This window comes from Coprinopsis cinerea (genome assembly GCF_000182895.1).
Source record: "Coprinopsis cinerea okayama7#130 chromosome 2 map unlocalized cont3.2, whole genome shotgun sequence".
In the NCBI taxonomy this organism is placed as follows: Eukaryota; Fungi; Basidiomycota; class Agaricomycetes; order Agaricales; family Psathyrellaceae; genus Coprinopsis; species Coprinopsis cinerea.
The window spans coordinates 2363621-2389410 of record NW_003307543.1 but is presented as its reverse complement, the minus strand read 5'-3'; the positions used below and the strand labels follow the sequence as shown (position 1 = coordinate 2389410).

General features: G+C 51.7%; 9 protein-coding genes across 9 annotated transcripts; 2 read left to right on the top strand and 7 right to left on the bottom strand.

The window, feature by feature from the left end:
• Window positions 1–2443: 2443 nt before the first annotated feature.
• Window positions 2444–6067, bottom strand: CC1G_13966 (hypothetical protein; the record flags this gene model as incomplete). The annotated part of the gene is made up of 5 exons (XM_002911880.1): window positions 5857–6067; window positions 5556–5801; window positions 4394–5485; window positions 3699–3929; window positions 2444–3633 (listed from the first exon to the last, which is right to left on the bottom strand). The coding sequence occupies exons 1-5, from the start codon at window positions 5912–5914 to the stop codon at window positions 2444–2446; spliced, it is 2817 nt and encodes a 938-aa protein (XP_002911926.1). The 5' UTR covers window positions 5915–6067.
• Window positions 6068–6223: 156 nt separating this feature from the next.
• On the bottom strand, window positions 6224–8148 carry CC1G_03844 (hypothetical protein; the record flags this gene model as incomplete). The annotated part of the gene is made up of 3 exons (XM_001833575.1): window positions 6224–7782; window positions 7834–8058; window positions 8118–8148. The coding sequence occupies 3 exons, from the start codon at window positions 8146–8148 to the stop codon at window positions 6224–6226; spliced, it is 1815 nt and encodes a 604-aa protein (XP_001833627.1).
• A 514-nt stretch (window positions 8149–8662) lies between these two features.
• Window positions 8663–10132, bottom strand: CC1G_03843 (hypothetical protein; the record flags this gene model as incomplete). Its single annotated transcript, XM_001833574.1, has 3 exons — window positions 8663–9744; window positions 9805–10029; window positions 10096–10132. The coding sequence occupies 3 exons, from the start codon at window positions 10130–10132 to the stop codon at window positions 8663–8665; spliced, it is 1344 nt and encodes a 447-aa protein (XP_001833626.1).
• Window positions 10133–10380: 248 nt separating this feature from the next.
• CC1G_03842 (hypothetical protein) lies at window positions 10381–12391 on the bottom strand (the record flags this gene model as incomplete). Its single annotated transcript, XM_001833573.1, has 3 exons — window positions 10381–12020; window positions 12074–12292; window positions 12346–12391. The coding sequence occupies 3 exons, from the start codon at window positions 12389–12391 to the stop codon at window positions 10381–10383; spliced, it is 1905 nt and encodes a 634-aa protein (XP_001833625.1).
• Window positions 12392–12626: 235 nt separating this feature from the next.
• CC1G_03841 (hypothetical protein) lies at window positions 12627–13631 on the bottom strand (the record flags this gene model as incomplete). Its single annotated transcript, XM_001833572.2, has 1 exon — window positions 12627–13631. The coding sequence occupies one exon, from the start codon at window positions 13629–13631 to the stop codon at window positions 12627–12629; it is 1005 nt and encodes a 334-aa protein (XP_001833624.2).
• A 612-nt stretch (window positions 13632–14243) lies between these two features.
• Window positions 14244–15585, bottom strand: CC1G_03840 (hypothetical protein; the record flags this gene model as incomplete). The annotated part of the gene is made up of 3 exons (XM_001833571.2): window positions 14244–15196; window positions 15254–15484; window positions 15540–15585. 3 exons carry the CDS (start codon window positions 15583–15585, stop codon window positions 14244–14246), a joined length of 1230 nt encoding a protein of 409 aa, XP_001833623.2.
• A 580-nt stretch (window positions 15586–16165) lies between these two features.
• On the top strand, window positions 16166–19869 carry CC1G_03839 (leucyl aminopeptidase; the record flags this gene model as incomplete). The annotated part of the gene is made up of 19 exons (XM_001833570.2): window positions 16166–16299; window positions 16354–16419; window positions 16474–16702; window positions 16762–17095; window positions 17148–17285; window positions 17336–17529; window positions 17577–17602; window positions 17655–17821; window positions 17871–18040; window positions 18092–18201; window positions 18264–18406; window positions 18464–18652; window positions 18713–18810; window positions 18865–18983; window positions 19051–19236; window positions 19296–19461; window positions 19515–19622; window positions 19677–19754; window positions 19816–19869. 19 exons carry the CDS (start codon window positions 16166–16168, stop codon window positions 19867–19869), a joined length of 2709 nt encoding a protein of 902 aa, XP_001833622.2.
• A 92-nt stretch (window positions 19870–19961) lies between these two features.
• CC1G_03838 (mRNA capping methyltransferase) lies at window positions 19962–21984 on the top strand (the record flags this gene model as incomplete). Its single annotated transcript, XM_001833569.2, has 6 exons — window positions 19962–20793; window positions 20849–21094; window positions 21158–21443; window positions 21497–21676; window positions 21731–21894; window positions 21950–21984. The coding sequence occupies 6 exons, from the start codon at window positions 19962–19964 to the stop codon at window positions 21982–21984; spliced, it is 1743 nt and encodes a 580-aa protein (XP_001833621.2).
• Window positions 21985–22221: 237 nt separating this feature from the next.
• On the bottom strand, window positions 22222–25489 carry CC1G_03837 (ubiquitin-protein ligase; the record flags this gene model as incomplete). Its single annotated transcript, XM_001833568.2, has 9 exons — window positions 25329–25489; window positions 25236–25261; window positions 25031–25175; window positions 24841–24974; window positions 23434–24787; window positions 23084–23377; window positions 22731–23021; window positions 22307–22621; window positions 22222–22249 (listed from the first exon to the last, which is right to left on the bottom strand). The coding sequence occupies exons 1-9, from the start codon at window positions 25349–25351 to the stop codon at window positions 22222–22224; spliced, it is 2610 nt and encodes an 869-aa protein (XP_001833620.2). The 5' UTR covers window positions 25352–25489.
• Window positions 25490–25790: the final 301 nt, after the last annotated feature.

Sequence of the window (25790 nt, the reverse complement as noted above, 5' to 3'; positions counted from 1 at the left end):
CGCTCGGGCAGCATGTTCCGCACGCATGGGGCATGTGAACCAACCTCAGTCCGAATTCGTGAACAAACTCGGAGAACAGAACTTTTCTTTTGAAGGTCAGACATGACCTGAGCCTATACAACCTCAGTATTCTCACGGCATAGAGATATTAGTCGGCGGCAGTGACCATTTGTCACGGGATTTCTCCGCAGATCGTCGCTTGAAATCCAACATACTGTGCATTGATTAATCGAAGCCTTCTTCGCATTTCAGAATGGCATCACATTCGACTACTTGTGGAGTCTCTGGCTCTTTGACCCGAGTATCTGCCTGAGACCAATGCGGGGGAACCAGTCCAGATGTGAGTGGTGTATACCGATGGCGGGAAGTGGTGGCAATGAAATAAAAATAGAAGGCTGGGGTACTTTTCGCATAAAAACAACCCTGTAGAAACACCGTAGGCTTTACTTGGCTCGAGAATGTATTATTAGTCTAATGGCGGCCTGAAATCGGAATCCTGGGCAAGAACCACGCGGGGGACTGCGTAAACATTGTACAGCCGTATGAATCATCTATGCGCGCAGCAGTGGCGAGTTGTGGTTCTAGTGCAGATGCCTCGGGATACACCTTCCTATTCGCTGCCACGATTCAAGTGTCGGAGATCGGTCACCGGGGAGCGAGTCCACCTCGAAGCGACACTGGTAAGGTGGAAAGTGGAGCTAGTAGGCTGTTTCATGAATGATGCCATACGGTCGCATAGGCCAGTTATAGCGATCACCATGCTCGCTTCGGGACTCCCTATGCAATGGTTGAGGACTGAGTCAAACACCAGATAGATAATTGTCCAAAATCTGGCATATTTTGATAGAACATCTAATGGCACGAGTGTGTTGTTCCTTGAGATTGGCAAAAAGCCCTCATAGAAGGATACGGTTCGTCGAGAAGAACCCGAGCAAGTCGTCAAGCTCATCGCAAGTGCACCCAGCTCCAGCTATGGATAGCGCGCGAAGTCGAAGTCTTTGTGGCCGGATGACCGGATTTATTTTGAGTATACTACCAGCCGCCGTAAACCTTTAAGCCTTTGCGTGCCGAGATGGTACGTTGGAGTTTGCCTAAAAATAGTTCTGATAGAAGTACGAACACCTGGACGGTGCTATCTCATCGGCGAACAGTCGAATACCAGCCATTTGGCCCAACAAACCTGAACGCACGAGCCCTAGTTCTCAGCAGCTCGCTCGAGCTAAGATGATAATAAGCTAACCTGTCTATCCCTCTATGGCGAGGAACTGAAAAGCGAAGTATCCGATCATGTGCGCAAAGGCGAGATCAAGATCCACTAAGTCTAACTGTCTACTGACTTCGCACGAAGTATTTTCTCGTGAACTCGGAAAGAGGCGTTATCAGTGTCCCCATAACCCGTTAGCGTGTCCCTTCCCCGCTACGGCGCTTGAACCTCGTCACTTCAATCACGAAATGAATCATCAGAGCAGGGACCCTCGACACTCTTTCCCCGGACTACAAATCTCCGGATTCAAGTCGGATATCGACAGGTTTCAAATAAAAGAAGAAGCTACTCTTCAAACGGGGGAAGTCAGCTACCCAAACAGCTTCTTTATCAAGACGGTGATACCCACCCTAGTACCGGAGGGCCTCTCCTCCAGCCATGGCCCGCATAGCCAGACTATTCAAGCCGTGACGGCTAACCGTCTATAGACCTTCCCCTCCCTCCACGTACACGGAACAGACAAGGATAGAGGGACTGAATGAATTACTTGATGTAGTATCCCAACTTCAAGATGAGGCTCTAATAGGGAGGAAACAGAAGCCAACATGCAAGTCGGCCAGATGCGAACGCCGATGCCACTGCGTATCCTTGCCACCCTGCACGCCAGATACGAATTTCACTCCGAGTGACACTCGTATTGGGTCGAGGCCCAGCGGACAGTATTACCTCGCTTTCCGAAACTTCAGGTTTTGGCCCCCTCTAGTCCGTGCCTTGGACTGGACTGAACGTGAACACATGGTGTCTGTCCGGTAGCGCGACCCGGAACTCGAAGCTTCGAAGGCTAGTTTGCCCATGAAAAATCTCCGTGCCGTCCTGTTCAAACCCACCTCCGTCAATGAGGCCTTGTACCAAGAGCTTCATTCCCAGGGCTCTGATTGAACACCAAGCACAAGGGCAGCCTCCAAACTTGGATGAGGTGCATACTTACTAAGGAGATAGTATGGGCGAATGGCGACGTTTAACAAATCCAGCTGATCCAGTCAAGTCTTGAAATAGAAACATAGGACTAGCAATCTGTGACGGTTTCCAGTACATGGAAGGGGCGAAGCTCCGGCGGCTGAGACGCCAGCTTGGCCAATCCCAATGCCTACACAGAGTGATCGCTAGTTAGGAAACCAGGGGGAGACCACGCGCGTACACAAAAAGGCCAACGACGATCATCCTGGGAAGGATGGCCATTCACCATTTGGTGTCAGCCAGCTCCCAGCCAGCACACATTCGAATCCATGCCTCCGCGCCTGTCCCTCCCAACTCACATATGCCCTCCTTCTCTCCAAGCAGGACATACTCGGTGAAGTTCCTGACCTTCGCCCTCTTGTAGACATTCTTGTAACGCGTTACAAGATCCGCACCGATTTTGGAGCGCAATACGATATAGTTTCCGTGCTTGTAATACCACTGTAGTTGGCGAACGAGAGGTTTCAACGGATCTGGGACAATCTTTGCGGCGGAGACACTGGGGCTTGATGTAGAAGACTGGTATCTGAATGACGGAGGTTGGATAAAGGTCATGTCAGCAGAGCTTTCTAATTCTGAAGTGATGTTGGAGTTGGAAGAGATGTTGGAAGTGAGATCGTCAGATATTAAGGAAACGGTGTCGTATTGCTTGGGCTTCCTCTGAGTTGCCTGGAATACGTCCTTGGCAGGGTCGAATGTGTCGATAGATGCGGTCGTTCTGTCTCGAATATCGCGAACTCTGGTTCGCGGGGTTTCAGCCCGAGCTTTAGTAGGCGAAGTGCTATGAAACTCGTTTGATGCATTGCTTTTCTCGGTTCGAAGTGGTGGTCTTTCCGGAGGTGTTAAGAACGACTGCCGTTCTTCGAGCAGCCAGAACTGATTCAGTGTAGTCTGGGAAGGCGGCAGTCCAGCCTGATGAGCTTTCTTCGGTGTCTTCGAAGGACTGGTATTGCTTTGGGATGGGAAGGGTTTCCTGGGCTTGAAGTCCTTGGGGCCAGTGCTTTCTCCCTGCGACGCTGAGGACGAAGAGCGAGTCCATTCTAGAGTAACTGCTAGTTTATTCGATTGTTTTTCTTCATCTCCGTTTTCTTTGTCAATTCGTATCGGGCCGTCGTCGGTATTGTCGTCATATCTTCTGCTGTTCCATCCTGTGTTTCCCGTGAAATATGTCCTCCCAGATTTCTTGGGAGATGATGGAGGGGGCGTGATAATGTCGACGACGTCGGTGAACCAGTCGAGGCAGGTGGTTGCTTGTGCCTTCAAGCTAGCATGAGCATTGGGCAAGGTGACAAGGACAACTTTGTATCTTCTCAATCTGAGCGTGGACAGAGCGTAGGCGAAATCACGGTCGCCAGAAATTAATATGAAAGTCCTCGGTGCAGGGTGGTCGATAGCATGGGCCAGCATGTCCACTTGGAAAGAAACCCAACTGTAAGCATTTGGATCGGGACGGGCGGTGGGGACGAGAGCCATTTACCCAGCATCATTTTATCTGCAGCGTCCTTACGCCCATTATGGGGACAGTCTGTCAAAGAAACTCCAGAAACCTGGAGTTCGGAGCGTAAAGTCAATGAACGGGCATTCAAAACTTGCTCCGACACCTCGAGGTACGCCTTGAAGAGCTTGACGGAGCCGAACTGTTGAGCCATTCGGCGTATAGCATCTACAAGGTCATATCCCGTGTAATTAGCAGGTGCCGGGCAGTTTTCTGTCAGAAATACAACCGTCAGCGAAACGAAAGAGGACGACCGGATCAGAGTGCACTCAACCATAGTCCCAAAAAATAGCGATATCTTCGTTCACAACGTCCGAAGGCATTGATGACTTCTTCACAGGTATCCCGTCCATTGGCTGCTATGTACTTGAAATGCCGGTTCTCGACGCAGAGAGGCAGAGCTACAACATCACTCGGGAGTGAAGATGATGGTGGCAAGGGACAAAAGACAAACCGCGGACCATTCAAGCGCTTGACAAAGATGGTCCACGGGATCAAATATACATTCCGGAGTCTTCACGCAAGTAGTCCAATTTAATTAGTTGTAATCTGGCATTACTTACATACATGTATCCAATTTCTAAAACTAGTCAGTAAGTAATTGAGTAAGGGTAGATAATGTCGGGGTACATGTTATATGGGCTCATGCAATTGGATCCAAGCTCCTCCATTCTTACCCCCGAGTTTAACGATTCCTTCCTTCTCAGCTAGTGCAGAATATTGAGAAAATTTCTGTACCCCGGCCTTTGCATACACATCCTTGTCCTTTTGAATCAACTCCAGTGCGACAGACGATCGCAAGGGAGTGGCCGACCCCTTGGCACGTTGAGATCTCAGAATATCGACCAAAGGTTGGAACGCAGGCACCACAGAGGTCCTTGCAGAAGGCTGAGGGGAATAGCTCGCTTTCTGCGGAGAGGATATAGAAGACGTGGATGGAATTCTTGGGCTCATGAATTGACCAGATGGTGTTGGTCGTTGACCGAGGGTTGCGAGTGACGGTTGGAAAACACTGGCAGTGGGAGATAAGCTGGTAGAGGGAGTTGATGCTGTAGGTTGGAAAGCGATTGTTCGAGGCATTAGCTCCTCGACATTAACCTGCGCACGTGCCGGAATGCTACCCGTCCCCACCGCAGTTGACTTCCCAGTAGCTCTAGGAGTTGAAGGGATGCTAGTAATGCCCTTGACGGAATCCTCAACCAGAGGTCGATCGAGCTTGCTTAATGGACGACCGGTGATCTCAGAAGGGGTGGATGGTCGGTCCGATTGGAGATATGACGAGAATCCTCGAAAATGAGGGGACAAGAGCTCGTCTGGAGTTTCCGTGTCCGATGCTCGAGCTTTCCTTTTCACGGTGTGTGGATTCTGCGGAAGACTGAAGTTCTTCAATTCCACTTCTTCGCCTGATGCAATTCGCGCTCGCTGTTCTGCGCCAGAAGGCCTGTCTTCTCTGGTGAAATCCGGGGAAGACGCTCGGCTGTGTGGGCGCATGGGATAACGTTTGTGGGGTGAAGCTGTAGAAGTCCCAGGCATCGCATTGGGAAGTGACATGTATTTTAAGACGTCCGTATCCCAATCGAAGTGAATAGACCCTTGGGAAGTCAAGCCCAAGCTTGTATCCTGGCCTCCCAGTGAGGACGTGACGACGACCACGCGGTAATTGCGCAGCCGTAGGAGGGAGACTGCGTACGCAAGAGCAGGCGCATTGGTTACGAGCACAATGGTCGCCGTTAAGGGCGTCTTGTCCAAGGCGTAAGCATACATATCGGCTGTACAAGCACGGGGCGATAAGATTGAAGATAGGACCATGAAGCTGCAGAGGGGGGAGGATGGACGTACCAGCGAGCATCACGTTCAGACCAGCATTCAAAGACGGAGTGCTGGTGTCAACGTCCGTCAGTGACACGCCAGACACTTGGAGTTCAGATCGAAGAGCTGATGCTCTGTCGCGCTTGGAACTGGGCTCGTGTAGAGAGATAGACAGGTAGGCTTTGAAGACTTTTATGCTCCCAAAAGTCTGTGCGATGCATCTGATGCTGTTTGCGACTTCATATCCTGTAAGCGAACTAGGCGAGGGGCACGTCGCTTCGTGAGATGTGAGTTCCAGTTTCATCGAGATTGAGCTCTAGTGAGTACGCACAATGATCCCAAAATACAGCGACGTCGTGGTCGCTCAAGTTGTTGCCGTGACCATTCATGTTGCCAATGGCGCCACAAAACTTGATCCCGAACCTGCAATTTCCTGGACCAGGCTTAATCGAGGGGTAAGCCTAATTTATGAAGATTCACTCCTTTCGAGAGGTTTTCTGTGTTTGGGGGTCCAGGATTGATGAGCAGCCTCCTGCCTCGTGGTGGACAGGAGTAAAGGCTGGTGGGACGTTCCCAAGGCGTTAGTAGTTTGTTTGGGTGCGTGCACACCACGCTCTCAGGACTGTAGGAGAAAAGTTAGTCACAAAAATATATTATATAGATCACAAGAACAAGTAGGAAGTACAGATATGCTCGGTTCAATAATAATCGGGATGAAGAACAACGTCACCCTTGTTCGACATAATGATGCCAGCAGAGTAAGCCCAGTTAAGATAGTTAACAACGGGACCCTTCACATCCGCGAGGTCGCAGTCTCGAATGAAATTCGGATTCTTCCTTTTCAAGGCATTGAACATGTCTACCCGTCTCATGAAAGTCTCCCCGCGAGCACGAGACTCGCGAAGGATATCGATCAAGAGCCGGTACCGACGGTGAGGTGGTTTCTGAATCTTCTGGGCCATGCCAGACCCAGAGACTGAGGGTCCCGCTTCGATCTTTGCCAGTGCTACTGGAACTGGCTTTGACACTGGCGAGGAAGATGTCGGCGGCTTTGGTGTCTGAGTAAAAGAGGTGAACGGGTCGCGGCTTGTTGATACAGCGGCAGGCTTTGGTGCTGGCCTAGAAACTATCCCGACAGCGTCTTGCGCGGGACTGGGTGCTTCTCCAAAGGAAGTGCGGACGGGGGCTGGAACTGGGTGACTAAATGTGAAGGGAGAGGAAGGGGGCGCTGAATGTATTGGCCGTGGGGCCAAGGGTGGCGCGACCAAGGCGGGTAAGGGCGCCGCTTTGGAGGCGGCTACCGGGATGGGGGATACAGGAGCTCTGCTCTTTTCAGCGGCCGCGGATGGGCTGCCAGGTGCAGGCTTGGGATCTTTGAGCGGAGTCACTCTGGGTTTGTTACTGACAGTCGGGATCGCCTTGGGCTTGAGTGCAGATGTGTTGAGCGAATGGGTGAATGAACCGACGGGTTCGATTGACTCTGGGTCCGGCGTTTGCAGCTTGAGAGACTTCTTAGCCGACACGGGAGCGTCATCAACCGCAGAGTTAGCTGACGTGGTTACATTGGACAATGGCTGCGGGATAGAGGGAAGCCGAGGATGCTCGTATGCAGGCGATAGATCAGGCGGAGTACCAGGGACTCGACGAGTTGGAGAGTCAGTTGCCTCAGAGGTCTTGTTGACGACTATGAATTCGGAACGCTGAGAAATAGGAGAGGGTGAAGGCGAAGGAGAGCTCCCCCTCTCAAACATTCCAGTAGGCGGCTTGTAGAACGACGAAACTGAAGTTCGCCTGCTTATAGAAGGTGTATCGCGTCCGCATGCGTGGGTTGAGAATTGAGTCGTCTTTCCCTTCCCCTTCCACTGCGGTTGTTGATCCTCATGCGAAGGACCATCTCCGGCTGCTTGCGAGACCAAGGAAGGCGAGTAAGAAGACGAGCTAGAGATCGACTCGTTGGTGAGATGGCTGGCCACGATGGACCCGTTCTGCGAGTGTCGGGTCGAAGGTTCGGCTGCTGCAGCCCCGGGGTGATCCACGGACACGGTCGGTAACATCGAGATATCCTGTTGTTCAAGAAGGGGGAGTTCACAGTATGCCCTCTGAACCAAGTTTCGGTGTGCGTTCCGTGGGGTAAGAAGGATCGTCCGGATACCTTGGAGTTTCAACAGAGACAAGCCGTACATGATGTCCGGGTCTGCTGAGACAAAGATTAACGCGAACGCCGTCACACAGGTGAGTCCGTGAAGAAAGGCGTCCGCTGTGCGAAGATCAATAAGCTGGTGGCAGAATGACCGCTATACGAACACACCTAGCATCATCTTCGCCGATGCACCTGCTCTACCTTCTGCTGCCACCTCCACGATGGAAACGCCGGAGGCCTGGAGTTCGGACTTACTCTCGACCGTGAATGACCCAGAGTTCTGTCGGTCAACGTATAATCTGAAGCTTTGGATAAGACCGTGGGCCTTGGCAACATCGAACACTGACGAAACGGCGTCCAAGGCGGACACATCCAATGCCACTTGAGCTGAGGCTGAAAGATGTCATCAGAATCGCATTCCAAGACTGAGCGAATGCAAGGCAGGCACTGACCATCCCAATAAACGCTGACGCGAGTCACCATCGTAGAGGAATCTGTTCTTGCGCTCTGCTGACAGGAAGGGTTAGATATATAAAGCCACTGCCTGGCGTTTACCGAACGGTTTCGGTCCCAAAGCCACAAGCAAACCGGGCGTACAGCTCAAGTCCACCGCCAATGATTGCTGCAGGTCCATGTGCGTCACCCGATGATCGACACGGAGTTCATTTCGAGCGAACAGGAAGTTAAAGTCTCCCAATGACACGGTCTGAGCAACAAGAAAAAATGAAGGTAGTTACAGGACTGACGATTTTTTGGGCCCAGACTGAAAAGTTAACCGCGGTACGTACTCCATGTGTAAATAAGTACCTCGAGGCCATACTGCGAGTCCGTGATCGAGGGGTCCATCCAAGTGTGGCTTTCGCCAATCGCAGCCCCTCGATACACGAGGGGACGATAATCGATGGCGAATGTAGAAGCGCGTGTCCAAGAGAACATGTAACGAGGTAAGAGCAACATAACTGGCGATGTCAACGGAGTGGCACCGCGAGAAAGAACTTCAGCGGTAGCGGGGGGTCAGAGTGATGTGCGACCCTGTCTTGGAGGTTATGATGCCCTCTTCATAAGCACCTTCGATGAGTTTGACGATGGGCTGGGGAACAGGATCCATCCCAGAATTGATGCGATAGTTAGGGTCGATCTTTCGCATTGCGCCGTCGATGCCATTTCGTGGAATAGAGTATGAGGGTGAACTGCGCAAGCAATCAACCAGGACCCTGTACTTCAGGGGGAGTTCCAGGTACAGTGCCAACTGTGTCGAGGCGGATGACGTTGGATTAGAGACCCAAATGGAGAATGCGGAAGTTCCATTCGAGTCCGATTGTTGTCCACTTGTTGTCCATGCAGGTTCTGGTTCAACAGAGTCGCGTTCCTGACCGAATTCCTGGGTGAACAACGCATCTTTGGGAGGGGCTGATGCAGATCTCCCTGGAATACTGAAAGCAAACGACGGTGCGAAGACCTTGGCTGAAGGATCGAGAGTTGAGGAGGTCGCCTGCGATGATTGTCCTATAGATGACGTCTCGACCGACTTTGGTCCTGGGGGCGAGGTTGCACGGGTCGACACCAGCGTCGATGAATCTGAGGGCAACGTCGGAAGGTCCTGTGCATTCAGAGTGGGCAGTGAAGCGCTGGCTACGGAAAGTGGGGCAGGGGAAACCGAGGGATCTTGAGGTCTGGTCAGTCCGGAAGTCGGCAGTGGACTCTCCTCTTCGACGATGGAAGGGTGGTGATGGTTCGTGGCCGCGTGGGTTTGTTGAAGTGTCGAGAGAGGCCCAAGATGGCTGGTTACTGGTACCTCATAGGTCGGGCCGTCCGAGCCTGTTTGCGACTGATACGAAGGAGCCCCGCACTGGGTCAATTCAGGTCCATTGTCAAAAACCCGCCGAAAAAGTCGATGATGCGAGTCGTTCCAATCGGCCTCTGCCAGTAGTATTTGCTCGGAAGCCGCTGGGCATAGGATAGCCACGTTGTAACCTCTCATGCGGAGAAGAGACGCAGCGTAGAGAATGTCCATATCCCCTGAGATAAGAGCGTAGGTGTGCGGAGGGGGTAGGTTGAGCGCCTGGACGATACAATCCGCTAGGGAAAAGGGCACAGTCGTCATCGTTGGCTGGCACGCTATGAAGAGCCTTTACGCACCAATCATCATCTTATTCGATGCATTTGGGCGGCCATTCGATGCGGTGTCGACCACTGTCACCCCAGAACATTGCAATTCCGACTTTAGATTCCCGCTTGGAGCCGCAGGATGTGAGAGGTCAACATAGAACTTGAAAAGCTGGATAATTCCCAAAGGCTTGAGCAGCTTTCGAATTGCATTTGTGATATCGAACCCGGTTACTGTTGGATGGGCCGACGCGGTCACTGGAAATGATCATGGTGGTTGAGAACAGAGCAGGAAACACGATGTAAACAGACACCACCACGCACTGTCCCAGTAAACGGACACAAATCCGGAGTCGTTCATGGTCAAAACTAAAGGCCACCAAACCAGAAAGAAGGTTGAAGCTAACGAAGGCAACGTTCGACTTGACAGGTTCTCGCCATTCTATTTTTAAACCAGTGGGAAGGCGAAGGGTTGGGGTACATTATCATTGTATACACTATTGATGTAGCTGCTACACAGCAGTAGATTCTTCTTGATATGACCAAGCCAAAGGATGTAGAAATCGAGTAGAAATGACAGGAAAAGTGTAAAAGCGGAAATTGCGAATTTTATAACTGGTAATTGGGATGTAATGCCGTATGTTCGTTGTGAACGTTGATTAAAATCCCCGCGTTCACAGCTTCGTCGAGATAGCGGCCTAGGCGCCTCTGCTCTCCAGTTATGCCAGCTCGTTTGAATACATCCGGCTGGACTGAAGTCAAAGGCTCGAAGAGGGTACTACGTTGAAATACCTCAATACCATTGTTCAGCTTCTGGGATCGCATGTAGTCCACCAAGGGCTGGAAGTGAGGAGGAACGAAAAATGGCGGAGAGCTACTGTAAGACGATCTGCTGGAACGATAAGCGAAACATTTCGCTTCGTACAGTCGCTGCAAGCCGAGCGATATCTTCCTATTCTTCTTCTTGCCTGTGATGGTTATGAGATTCAACTTTTCCGCCTGCCGAAGGTATTCGAGCAGCCTTGCATCCGTCTGGTCGTCCGTGGCACATGTCATAGACAAGTCGGGCAATATAGCATCAATGCTCTTCACCAGGTCACCAAAGGGAACAGGCGTCCTCTCTGCCAGCGTCTCTGTCCAGAGATGGGCCACCAAGGGCGCAAAGCGCGAGGGGACGCCCGAATGAGCTTGTAGCGGCAAAGTGGACTGGGCCCCAAGAGGCGAAGTCGCCCCTGTCGAAGATTTTCCATCATCTGGAACTAGGATACGCGAACTTGATGCCTGGGTTGAGGTCAATGGAACTGATCCTTGTGGGAGTGGCGAGCCTTCATCATCCAGAGGTGGTATCTCGGGTGCCGGTGAGCGAGGCACTGGGGCTCTGACGGTGGTCTGGCTCCCTGCTGTCTGCTGAGAAAGAGACGGTGCAAGGGGTGGGGGAGGAGAGAAACTCGGCGCTGTGTATGGCGGGATTGAGGTCGTCGCTGTTTTTCCGAAGTTGAGTGAACCCTTTCTGTCGTCGTCGGGATCGAACAAGGCAGAGTACGGCACAGAAGACGTTGGCGCTGTCGAAAACGAGGCAGGTGGTATGACGGAGAAATCGGAAAATTGAGTTTCTGATGAGGGCGAGTTGGGAGCATCCTCCTTGTTGACCAAGTCAGGAGAGATAAAATCAGTCTCTTCTTCCTGCCTGTATGGAGCAGTGAACGGCCATGCTGAGCCAGATAACGTCGGTGGAGGGGTAAAAGGTGGTGTGGAGGGTGGAGGCGTCCGAGTTGGCGGTTTTTCGTCCGCCGGCTCTGCTCGATCATCTTCAGCGCACCGCGGGTAAGCCACAAACGATCCAGCATCGTTGGGTTCCTCCGCACGTTGAACATGAGTTTTCGGCGTGGCTCTCGCACCCCATGCCATGTTCGAAATACCAAGGCCGGCATGACCTCGGTCAACCCCCTTTCCCTTGCGATCATTGCCGTGGCTTGGAGGAGACCCCTCCGAGCCCGAGGAGCCTCCTCTATCTGGTGATGAGAAGGAATCACGAGAAGGAAAGTCAAAAATGTCGTCGTCAAATCCATTCCCTTCCGCCAGTCGCTGCACGTTTCTGTCGGATGTGGGAGGACATATTACGATGATGTGATATCCTCGGAATCGAAGTAACGATATGCTGTAGCTCAAGTCGGGATCCGCAGTGATCACAACATGGACAATGTCAGAAGAGTTTGAGAAGTTATCCATGGCGAGGATGAAACAATCAGCTGAAGGGCAGGCGTTAGACCAGAGCGACTAAAATTTGGCGCAATGTACCCACCCAACATCATCTTGGACGACGCCCCTTTCCGGCCATTAGAAACGGTATCGATGATTGTCACTCCTGAGCATTGTAGTTCCGACGCAAGGGAATTCGGAAAGCCATGGCCAGCGTCCATATAGAACTTGAAGGACTTGATCACTCCGAAACGAGTTGCAAAGTTGCGGATGGCGGAAGCCACGTTGTAGCCGCCCAAGCTTGATTTAGGGGACGCGCTCACTGGAAACAGATGTCAGGACGCTTTCAAGAGAGACAAGGGACAGAGTACTAACCATCCCAAAAAATGGAGACTTCACGCCTGCCTAGCCTCTCCGTCATGGTTGGATGCAGCAAGGCTGTTACGACATCTTTGGAGGAAGTGGCTTTATATAGTTCAGAAGTAGTGTTTCCCAGGGGTCATGAGGCTGGTGCGAGGTGATGAAGATGTGGGTCCGGAATGATCAGGCTGAGATTGAGGGGATTGGCAATGTAAATGCATGAAGTGGGTATCGTGTGCTGGGTTGGATGTGTCAAGAAGTCGGATGTTATGTCGAGGGGTATTGCCAGTGGTGGATCAGACCCGGCGATAAGGATAGGTCAGGATAACGAATGGACCCGTTTTGGACGCGATGATGCCCTCCTCGTATGCACCTTCGATAAGGTTGACCATTGGTCGAGGAACGCCAGATAAACCAGAATTGGCGTAGAAATTGGGATCTATCTTTCGCAGCTCTCCGTCGAGGGATCCCCTTGGAACGGAGAATGTTGCAAAGCCTCGTAGGCAGTCGACCAAAGTCTTGTATCTGGGAGGCATTTCTTTACTCGATTTGGAACTGGACGATTGAGATGGAACCGCCAAAACGGGATTCATAGTCGAGGGACCAGGAGAGGGCGCCTGTCGGGAACCGTAGTCGGACGTGGGGGCACTTCTCGTCCATGCAGCCGGTGTACCCCCTCGTCGAACGGAGTCGAGCAGACTGCGAACGTTCCCTTCCCAACCGTCACTTCCCACCTCCTGAACCTTCCATGGTGGCGAGGTCGAGTCTTGGTAGACCGGTAAACTCAGCTCTGATGTCGGGGCAGAACTAGGCCGTTGGAGACGGGGAAGGACGCTTGCACTCGAAGAGACAAGAGGGGCCCAAGTGCCTTGACCAGCGTTCTCCGCGACGGTCTCAAGGGATCTTCGGTGTAGTGAATCGTCGCGAGATTGAGCAGAGGGAAAATCCTGTACCAAGCAGTTGGCATCGTCCGTCTTAGCCAGTGGTTGGATAGGTCGATTGGCGTAGGAATCTTCACCGGAGGCGATTCCAATACCGGGCTTCGCTTCGAGAGGAGTATTCATAGGGGACGTTGATTTTCCAGGCGCGGCCTGGTCCTTTGCACTTTCCTCCCAAACCCGTTGGAACAACCGGTGTTGCCCGTCGTCCCAGTCGGCCTCTCCGAGTAAATCGGCCTCAGAGCCCTCTGGACACAGAATAACGACTTTATATCCCCTCATACGCAGGAGAGACGCGGTGTAAAGGATGTCCGAATCTCCAGAGATGAACACATAGGTCGAGGGTGGCGGGTTGATTGCCATTTGTACAAGGCAGTCGGCTGGGTTCAAGCAAGAGGTTAGCATGATGAAGCAAGCATACAAAAGAAAGGTATGCAAACCTATCATCATCTTATTGGAAGCATTAGGCCGCCCTTTGGAAGCAGTGTCCACTACTGTGACCCCCGAACATTGCAGCTCCGAGGTCAAGTTTGCTTTTGGTGCCCCTGGGTGTGAAAAGTCGACGTAGAACTTGAAAATCTGAATGGAACCGAGTGGCTTAAGAATTCTTCGCAGTGCGTTGACGATCTCGAATCCCGTAACATTTGGACTGACTGACGCGCTCACTGAGGTGATGGTTGAGGACAAAGGGCCGCGGAGAGCAAGTGTCACGTACTATCCCAATACACGGAAACGTGTTGTGAATTGTCCATATATCTCCTGACTGTTCGTACGCAAAATTGAGTGTGGCGATGGATAAAGAAGAGAAGAATTCAGGTGAGCGCTCGCTGACGCCAGGTTGAGGGCTCTGAAGCATGTTGGTTGACCAAGCTTCTGACAGGTCCTGGGCTCGTGCTATTTTTAGACGAGTATATTGAGCTACGATTCCGATATTTACCGCTAACTGTAACCATAGGTATACATACTGCCTGAACCTCAATACCATGCAGGCGCCAATGAGACAATGCCTCCCTTGTCGATTGTAACAATTCCCAATTTCTTTGCTCGTGAGACATAGAGTCTTACAGGTCGCTTTTTGTGAGTGGTGCCTGCGTCGACGAACACGTTGGCCTGCCTCGCGAGCAAAGGCTTCGCCAGACTCATACGCTGGATGCTGTATATCCCGTTTTCCCTCATTTCCCGTAAGACGGTAACAAGGATATGGTAATGGGATGGGATAGAGGTAGGATATCCCGGTCTCGCCGAAGTCACCGTAGGGTTGTTGGATATCACTGGCGGAAACATTGGAACTGCAGGCCATGGCTTGGCCAAACCAAAGTACGGGTAGGGTGGTGTCTCGGGACACCAATTCCAGGTCCATGGCCTAGGATTGGTTGGCGGGGCCACATAGGATGTTGCGACAGTGACCGCTTCATTTATGGTTTGGTTGGGCGCATGAAAGGCGGATGCAGCAAGAGGCGAAGATGGGGAAAACGGAGCTGCAGTTGCGCGCAGCCTCGGTTGGGTCGAGCTTGTCGTAGTCAATGTGTTGAAGTCGTCGTCGCCTCTGTATGCGGCAGCAAATGGAAAATCCGGCAATAGAGGTTGGGTGCGACGTATAGGTACATCGTCCTCAAGCGGTCTGATGTTTGATGAAAGAGTCTGTTGGACCGGAGCCTGCGAAGGGACCTCTTCCGTTGCTACATTTAGCATTACTCGTACATTATCAGCGATGTCAGACAGCGTTGCGTCTGTTCCCACATCAAAGGCGTAGCCCTCGCTGAGGTGGGTGATGTTGGAATTCGCAGCAAGCGGGCAGAGGACTGGGATACAGTAGCCCCTCGACCTGAGTGAGGCAACGCTGTAGCAAAGGTGTGGATCAGAGGTGAGGACCAAGAGGACAATGTTCAACGGATCCGGATTGTCCAAGGCCAGCAGGAAGCAATCGGCTGTGTCACGAATCTCAGCACCCTTAAGCGGGTCTAATGCAAGAAGAGAACGCATACCGATCATCATCTTGGAGGATGCACCGTCCCTTCCACCAGACACGGTGTCGATAACCGATACGCCAGAACATTGGAGTTCCGATGCGAGTACTGGTAGGAGCCGAGTCTTGTCGTTGCTTGAGATGTCAACATAGTAGTTGAAGGCCTTGATAACGCCCAAGCGGGTCGCTAGCGTTCTGATCGCAGCAACAACATTATAACCTCCAACGTGAGCTTTAGGAGAAGCACTCTCTAGAAAACAGATGTTAATAGGTCGACCTGGGCAACTAGAGCTTTTTCCACCGACCATCCCACAGAATGTAGACTTGGGGTCTGGCCATTCTGTCTGCCATGGTAGGAAGGGCGAGCTATTACGACACATTGAATTGGCAGAAGCCTTTTATAACCTGCAGGCAGTGTGGGGTTCCCATGGGTCATGGGGTCAGATCGCTGCATAGACCGCAGTCGCAGGACGATGCTTGAAGCGTTCAGCTATGAGCAGAAAGAACAAACCAGATGAACTTATCTCCGGATTTTCTGGCGAATAGTATACCTCCGTCCCGGACGAGTTTTAGAGTACGAATTTGATGGGATTCCCACCACAGATTCGCTGCCACCTCCTTCATGGTTCTCGTCGGCTGGGCCGCCTGCGTGTTTCGAGCGAGCAGCACGCGTTCAAATGCGCTGAAGACCGTCTACAACGCGTCCAGAACAATTTCACAAGGGCATGGCACACATGGAACACCGCAGAACCGCACGGTTTGGGATGTTCATGACGTGACGAGCACAAGGACGCAATGCACCGCCGCCAAATTCCGGCGACCAATTGGCTTGCAAGGGGCGAGAAGTCTTATTACAAAGTCTGAAACCCCAACCAAGAGATTATCATCGCTCAATCCGATACGCCCATTTTGTACTCATATTGGCGATATAATGTCCACTCCAGTCCCAACAACAGAAGATCCCAGCCAGTACCGTCTACCAACCAGCGTCAAGCCCAAGCATTATGACGTTGTCATCAAGACCGATCTCGAGGCCCTCAGTTTTGACGGCGTCGTCAAAGTCGAGTACGTTGCGGCGACCGACTTCCTTTCTCCTGAGCTCTGACTGTGGCTGCCTAGTCTCGATATTGTCGAAGAAACCTCCTCTATCACTCTGAACAGCGCTACTCTCGATCTCGGCAAAGTGTAAGTTGGCCTTGGGCGATATCTTTCATTAGCTGAGCTGATATCACTTTGTAGTTCTGTATACTCTGATGCCTCCAAAGCTACACAGGAACCTACCGGACACTCTCTGGATAAAGTTCAAGAGCGTATCTCGTTCCAACTGGCCAACCCTCTCCCCGCCGGGAGCAAGGCCGAACTCAAGATCGCTTTCTCTGGTGAACTCACTGGCAGCATGATGGGCTACTACAAATCGTCTTGGGAAAACGAAGGCAAGACCGAGCACTACGCCCTTACTCAGTTCGAGGTAGGCTTCACCATCCCAGTCCTTAGCCGTGTGACTGATACGCAACCCTTGAATCATAGCCAACGGCAGCGCGTCGCGCCTTCCCTTGCTGGGACGAACCTTTGCTCAAGGCCACCTTCGCAATTACCATGGTTTCTCGCGCCGATACGACTAATCTCAGCAACATGCCTGCCATCTCGGAAGAGGTCATTGAACCCAACACCAACGTGTCCGAGGACATCAGGGAACTCGTCGCTACCGCTAAACCAGATGACAAGTGGAAGGTCACCAAGTTCGAAACCACACCGCCTATGTCCACTTACATCGTTGCGGTCGCTAACGGCAAATTCGCGTTCTTGGAATCTTCGGTCAAGATGCCCCTTAGCGGAAAGACTATCCCCATGCGCATCTACGGCAAGTTAATTTTTGGCTATCATTCTTCCTCGCTAATACATCACCCATGTAGCCACTCCCGATGTAATCCATCAGGCCCAGTTTGCTCTTGATGTCAAGCTCGCTGCTCTCCCCCTCTACGAGACCATCTTCAATGTCGAATATCCCTTGCCTAAGCTCGATACCCTCGTAGCACATGACTTCGATGCAGGTGCCTAGCTCAGTTACGGCTTCATGATGACTTACTTAAATTCTAGCTAGGCGCCATGGAGAACTGGGGTCTTATTACTGGCCGAACCAGCGTCTTCTTGCTCGACCCTGAACGCGCGGATCAACAGTCCAGGAAGCGAGTCGCCACCGTCCAAAGCCACGAAGTTGCGCATATGTGGTTCGGTAACATTACGACCATGGAGTGGTGGAATTACCTCTATCTCAACGAAGGATTCGCCACCTTGGTAAGTGCATTCAAAGAGGTGAATCTATCCATGCTCACGCGCAGTAGATGGGTGAAGTCATCATTCCCAACAGGTCAGTCACATTTGGACTCGCTGCCTTCTGCCGTCTGACGGTTTCTGGATAGGATCTGGCCCGACTGGAGAATGGATTCCGAGTTCATTTCTGACCACTTGAATCGTGCCCTCGGATTGGATGCCAAGCTCTCTTCCCACCCCATTGAAGTCGACTGCCCGGATGCCAATCATATCAACCAGATCTTCGATGCTTTGTCGTACTCCAAGGCTGCCTCTGGTAGGTTCCACATGGAGCTGGTTGAGCTCGTTTTCTAACCCTGTGTTAGTCCTCCGCATGTTGTCAAACTATGTCGGCGAGGAGCGCTTCTTGAAGGGCGTCTCCCTTTATTTGAAGAAGAAACTGTTCGCCAATAGCGTTACTCATGACCTCTGGGAGGGCATCAGCACGGCAACTGGACATAATATTACTGAACTCATGGAGAACTGGATCACCAAGGTTTGTTACCCTTCTGCACCACGTGTGGACTGTCCTGACTGTTTTCTGTAGATCGGCTTCCCCGTCCTTACCGTCACTGAGGACGCCAATGGCATCACAGTGCGTCAAGATCGGTTCTTGGAGACCGGTTCCGCCGAGCCCAAGGATAATGAGACCATCTGGTACGTCTTTATACCCCCACAATTACTCATGCGCTGGTATATGCTGACGTTCCGCTGTCCAGGAATGTCCCCTTGTTCATCGTTTCCGCGCAAGACGGAGGCAACTTCGCCGTGGACAAATCGGTCATCCTGCAAGAGAGGGAGAAGCACTTCCCCATTGATACTTCCAAGCCGTTCAAATTGAATGGTGGAACTGCTGGTGTTTGTGAGTTTTACCCTCCTCTTCATCCAGCCTCGGTCAGGTCATGCTGACACTGTGCAGACCGTGTCCTCTACACTCCCGAGCGCCTTGCTAAGATCGCCGACGAGGCAGCCAAACCAGAGGGTTCTGCTTTCGACCTAAACGATCGTCTTGGCCTCGTATACGATGCTCTTGCACTCTCTAAAGCCGGCTTCGCAAAGGTTAGCAGTGCCCTCACCGTCGTTGACAAATTGAAGAACGAGACGGAATGTGAGTGAACCCCCCTGCAACACCGACCGACATCCATATACTGAAACACCTTCACGACAGATCTCGTGTGGGACTCCATTGGCTCCAGCCTTGGTGAATTGTACTCTATTTGGTGGGAGAAGCCCGAGGTCACCGACAAGATCCTTGCTTTCCGTCGTGTAAGTACTCGTGATACAGCAGCTTTAAGGACGGAACCCTGATGACCTCTGCAGTCCCTCTTCGCCCCCATTGTCGAGAAGCTCGGCTACGACTTCAAAGACTCTGACTCTCGCGACGTCAAGTTGCTCAGGAAGCTCGCCATTTCTCAAGCCGCCTTTGGCCGTGACCCCAAGTACGCAATTTAATCGCACTTCCCGCCAATCATGCACTAGCTAAGATGTCGACGATCAACTCTCCAGGGTTATCGCAGAACTTCGAAGCCGCTTCGACCACCTGCTCAAGACCGGTGATGATTCGAAGATTCCGGCTGATCTTCAGGGAACTATCTACTCTATCGCTGTCAAGTACGGTGGCGTCGCCGAATACGACGCTGTCTTGGGTATCCATGACAAGCCCAAAACTCCTGGACAAAAGATTGCTGCCATGTAAGGAATACTCTCCTAGATTGGCGATATTAGGCTAAATCAACCTTTTCTGTGAACAGGACGGCTTTGGGTAACGCTCAGGAACCAGAGCTTATTCAAAGGACCTTTGACAGCATTGCTACAAAGGCTCGTGATCAGGACATCATGTACTACTTCAGCGGTCTCTCCGGCAACTTTAAGACTCGAAGGTTGCTCGTCAAGTACTTCCAGGATCAGTACGATGTGGTTCGTATCGCAACGTGATTTCGGGCTTGACTGGTACTAAGTGGATGTTTCAGTTGTACAAGCGGTTCGAGGGTAACTTCACCTTGCAGTACTTGGTTAAATACTCTTTGGACTTCTTGTCGACCAAGGAGGACCTTGAAGCCGTACAGGCCTTCTTCAAGGTAGGTCCTTTCTTAACACGCGGTTTAATGGTTTTCACTGACGTCGCGCGGTAGGACAAGGACACGTCTAAATATAACCAGTCGCTAGCGCAAACCCTCGACAGCATTCGTGCCAAGATTGCATACATTGAGGTGAGCGCTACTTCCCGGTCACTCCATGAAAATACCAGATAATTAAACACCATGCTTTTAGCGCTCTACTGAAGACCTCGAGTCTTGGTTGAAGGAATGGGAGAGTAGACAGTGATTGCTTAGTCATGTAATCAAATGCATTGGCCTTGTTTTCGCGTTTTGTAGACAAATATGACTTGCACTTGAACCGCGACAAACCCCTTTAAAATGCCTGCTTTCGATCCAGTTCGCGATGCGGTCCTCAATTCCCCGGTTGACCAACATCCACCACAAACCACGTATTCACCAATAGCGTCACCGTCATTGACACGACGAGCAACCGACCTCTCGGTTCTCCTCAACTCATCTGAGCCGCCCATTCCAGCGAGGTCGACGACCGCAACATCGTCAGCGTCATCCTCTTCGTCATTGTCGAACATTCTGAGCAACCAAGCCGAGGACAAGCTCACTACCTCGGAGCCGTTGATTCGCAGATACACAAGTTCTTCATCAAGATCTACTCAAGTTGCCTACCCCAGTCCAGCTACCCAAGGATCGTCTTCTCCCACTAGATTCCACCACAATTACCAGGATATGCAGCAACCAGCGAGGGGACCACATCCACCAACACCTACGTCGGCAGGGGCACATGCGTCGTCCCGGCCATCTAGTTCATCCTCGTCTACAGCTCCGTCGGCGTCGAGGCTGGGAGGTTCTGTGGGCAACGGGGTACGCCAGACTTCTTCACCTTCAATGAGACCACCGCCTACGCCTCCACCACCAACCAGTGCTAAGGATGCGACGAACCCGAAGTCGGCTACGCCAGCGGGTGCGCCAATAAAGACCAGCAGCATACCCTACCGGCCAACGAAACGCATTACGCCTGCGCAGTCTGTTCTCATCCCGCTATCTCAGCAGGAAATGGAGATGTTCAGGAATTACCGAGGACAAGGCGCTCAGAGACTCGCTATGAAGAGGAAGAGGAGTGGCTCGGAGGACGATGCGGATGCGCGACCGGCAAAGAGACCTGCGGGTGACGTTGACGTCGTGGTTGAGCACTGTATGGTTTCTTTCTTCTGGTATATCTAACTTCCCGTTTATTGTTCGTTTATTAGATAATTCTCGGCCGGATGTTGGCGTTGTTCAGCGGCAGGACTCGCCTATTATCGGTCTCAAGAACTTTAACAACTGGGTCAAGTCGGTGCTCATCACGCGATATGCTCACCCGGCACTGCAGAAAAGTGTTGTTGCAGGGTATAGTGGGAGGGGCGGGCGAGGGAAGGTGTTGGATATGGGCTGCGGGAAGGGTGGGGACATGACAAAATGGAGCAAAGCTCAAGTACGAGAATTGTTCTGCGTCGGTGAGTCCTTGATCCCACTCACTGTTGCGCCATGTTTTCTAAGTGGTGTGAACGTAATTACAGATATTGCGGCGGTCTCTGTCGAACAAGCTCGAGCAAGATACGAAAGCATGCGGAATTCCCGCTTCGAAGCTTTGTTCGCTGCGCTGGATTGCTATACCGAGCCACTTCACAAAGCCTTCCCAACCGCGAGGTTGGCACCCCCTTTCGACGTTGTATCGATGCAGTTCTGTATGCACTATGCATTTGAGACAGTTCAAAAAGCCCGATGTATGTTGGAGAACGTGAGTCGATACTTGCGCTCGGGAGGAGTTTTCATCGGGACAATACCCAACTCGGATTTGCTATAGTGAGCCGCTTTCAATCTACACCATTGACTTCAGCTTCTGATGCATTTTCCAGCGCGCATCTGGATGCCATTCCACCAGACGCTGAAGAGCTCTCCTTCGGCAACTCGGTGTATAAAATCAGATTTGAACAGCGGGACTCTAGGCCGACGTTCGGTCACAAATATTGGTTCTTCCTGCAAGATGCGGTAGAGAACGTCCCAGAGTATGTCGTACCGTGGGACGACTTCGTTGAGTGAGTATCGACTTCCGCCGTCTTCAGGACGTTTAGGTGAACGTCCTCCCCTAGGCTGGCTGCAGAGTACGATTTGTACCCGACATGCAAGGAAGAGTTTCACCAAGTGTTCGCTCAGAACCAAGACATCCCGGAATTCAAAAACCTCATGGTCCGCATGAAGGTCGTGGATGCAAATGGCGAAAGCTCGATGGATGAAGATCAGTGGGAGGCTGCAAGTGCGTTGATTTCCTCGCCCCTCTTTCCTCCGGCCCATTGCTGATTTGACCATAGATATTTACATCGCATTCGCCTTTGAAAAACGATGATTCGTATTCTTATGCCCAGGGGACTTTGTACTGTACCATAGGACACTTTAACTTATCCCAGATACCTGGTAATAAACTTAACGATAAATTGTTACACACTATAATAACACTGATGATGACAAGAGAGGAAATGACGCGATATCTAACCTATAGAGGATTCGTAACGATGGAGAATAATCCAAAACTAGCGAGAGAGGGACGGAGGGAGAACGGAGTCCGGGGGAATTGGGAGGTCGTTTACTCTTGGCCGAAGCCAACAGTTTCCCTGCGCAAATAGAATCAGAACCTGCGAAGACATGGATGGATATCGATTGGTACTCACTCAACGGCCAAAGTTAGCTTCTGTTCCAATGTCGCGTAGTCCTTGTACGGCGGCAAGTCGATCCTGTTGAAGCATGTGTGGCTCTTGGGCAACATTGTAGGGTCACCCGACTTCTCGATCGTGAACCGTCGAGGTCCGTCGGAACCTTGCAAGTCCTTGAAGCCGTTAACAGGGATACGCGAGGTACCTGTCGCAAATTGCAACAGACGGGACTTGCGCTCCGGTGGCCAGCTGCGAACACACTTCCAGAACCATTGAATGACTTCGTCGGTTACTTCGTATCCGCGGTAGTCGGTGAACTTAGTCCAGTCATCACTAGGGAGAAAACACGGAGGGTCAGCGATCACGTTGTGGGGCAGCAGGAAGAACGGAGGTGGGATGGAGATAGGATAAACGATAAGGATGAAAGAAATAGAGGACTTACACGTCGATCTCCGACATACCACCAATGAGCAGTTCCAATTCCCTCTCATCGAATACAGTAATAAGATCCTGAGGGATCAACTCGCTGAAACCCGACATGAAGGCTTCGAATTGCTCCTTCACCCGTTTGGAAATTCGGTACTCGACGACACAGTCGACATACTCCTTCTTGTTCTCTTCCGTTACTTGAACCTCTGATCCACCAGGCTTGAGATCAATGGTCACCATTTCTCCAAATCGCTCTTCAACCGTCGTGAACGTTTCGTCGATGATGTCAGTGATGTCGTTCTCCCTGTCGGTGTACACTGATTAGCATTCGTCGCGAAACAAAGTGTAGAGTCTAAAACAACTTACAACATCCAAGTCAAACCCCGATGCAGTTCAGCATCCACACTCTCCAGATCAGAGAGCGTCACCTTCTTGCGCAGGATCATCTTGTAGAAGCTGACAATGAAGTAGGCATCCAAGAATCGCCTGTGGAAGATACCCAAACCGAGACATCTTCCAATGAACTTGAAGTAGTTCAAGTGTTCTGGGTTGACGCCGGAAGCAGGGTTGATCTGGAGGGTATAGTTGTCGTGGGCGGAATACTCGAACAAGCAGTAGAAGGGATTAAACATCTCGTGCGACAGCAAGAAGAAGAATTCTCTGAGAATATATCAGCACGAGCGGTCTCTCCACACATGTGTTAACATGAAACCAACCTTGACAGTCCGCCATAATCCAAACCGTCTTCACCGTCGAACTTGATCATAAGACGTTTCTTCAAATCGTTCGGAGTCTGCCTCATGATCTCCGCATAACTGTCCTCGAATATATGGTTACGCCTAATCTTGATTTGACAATTACCAGGTTGCGCCCGCATGGCAGGTTGACTACGGAAGTAGATGAGCTTCCTTCGGAAGTCGCGCTTGTATTGGGGCACGTTGGCATCAAGCGAGGACGGCAAACGAGGGTCGTCCCAAGTGGTCGTTTTGGTGTTGTGATCGACAAAGTAGACTCGAGCAGTCGAGGTAAGGCGCATCTCCCATCCTGACGGCAATGGTCCAAGTTGGGAGATGGCTTGAGGTTGCAACTGTGAGCCTTGTCCATTCGGGCCCATAACACGAATGATCTGCTGTCGACGAGGGTCAACCCATGTAGTCGTCCTCGTGTTGTGGTCAACGTAGTAAGGTCGCCCCTCGGGGGTATATCGTTCCTCCCATCCATGGGGAAGACTTCCGCTCCCGGCTACAGTAGCTGTCGATGTAGGCAGTGCACCCACCGCCGGTGTTGCGGCTCCTGAAGCCCCGGCAGGGGTAGATGAGCCACGATAACCAGGATTGGAAGCCTCCAACAGGTCGTCTGCCAATAATCGCCGGGAATGCTGGTCGCGCGCAGCATTTGTCTCACTGTCCTGGGTACTAGTGTTCACAGCAGCGCTGGCGGATGGGCGGTTCCAGGTGGTCGTTCGGGTGTTGTGGTCAACATAGTATGTCCGGCCAAGAGGGTCTAGTCGACGTTCCCAGCCGGCAGGTAAAGGTCCAAATTGATCCACGTTGGGATTGAAATTGGCTCGTGCAGTAGAGTTGGCCTGGGCCGCTGATTGCGGATTGGATGAGCTTTGTGCTGGGTTTGTGGCAGAGGCGGTGGTGGCTGCTGTGGGGGTTGTAGTTGCAGCCTGGGTGGTGGTGCTGTTGGCGGTGGTGGTGGTAGCGGAAGAAGAAGTGGGCTGGGTCTGTGATTGTTCTTCAGCTGTTGATGGAGCTGTCGATGCCGTTGACGAATTTGGAAGGCTTTCAGAATGGGTGGTTGTTTCCGTCGCCGGAGTAGCTGTTGCACTTTGTGCGCGGGACAAGGAAGAACCACTGGCAACACTCTGCGTTCCTGGTAGATTCGCTGAGCTCGCTGCAGGGGAGTTGCTAATACCCATGTCGGCAAGTGCCGTACTCAAACTAGACACCTGGGAAGGGCCAGGATTGGTAATGGGTTGAGTAACATTGGTGGAGAGGTAGATAATGAGCTTTCCGTGAACGATGAGATTGTCGTTTGACCGTTTAAGATCAAGCGTTAACATTTCTGGTGATGATGTCAACAAAAACAACAGCGCCGAAAGAGGGACAACGACGCACCATGACCACCGAGCTCAAGATCCAAAACATCAGCAACCCGCACATTGACGACACCAAGGAATCCTTGATCCTTTCGCTTGAACTTGCGCTGGTCAAATATTTGGACAGCAACGATAGATGAATCTTGGACAGTGCTGTGAGGGATCGGTTAACCGACACTGCGACCCGCGGGAGATCAAGCAATACGCACATGTCGAAGCTCTCATTCCAATAAGGATTCAAAGTCTTCTTTATCACACTGGTTGTATGAGTTTGTTCAGCATCGACGGTGATGACAGCAAATGGGTCCGGGAGTCGGAAGACATCTCGCTTGGAGAGACCATCCGCAGCGACAACTAGTGTGGGTGATGGGAGAGTTGAGCCAGCAAATTAGGACAGCGCTAATTTGTCCTCACCTGTAATACGAATCTTCTTTGTCCTCCTATATGCCATTCGAGATTTCCCGTCAGCGCCCTCGGAACTTTACACATGAAGACCGTTATACTCACGAGGCACTCGGTGGGACCGACATTGTCACCTCAGTCGCTAAACCAAGCCGCCGCGATCAAAATCGAACAGTTCCAATCGCAAACTAGGCCTGCTCAACGATGTACGGCCTTCTCTGAAGGACGAATTTGAGGGCAGAGACAAAGGTCTGACGATGAGGAAGGAACGAAAGCAACGACGAGCGTAGTCACCCCGCCGCTGCGAATGTAATTGCACCGCCTACAGCCTCTTACTCACACGGTCACGGTTCCCCGTCGGCATCAATACCGCCGAAATCCCCTTTACTATTAGCGCTGTTCCACCGTCTTCTCGGTCTTGACCAGTGCAGCTACAGCAACCATCAAACAAAAGAGTGTATTATCCAAAGAAAGTCTACAACAAATGACTGCAAATATGTCGCTGTGGAGGGCACAGGTCTGTTCAATCTTCGAGGCGTTCAACACCATCGTCACGGTCCAACAAAT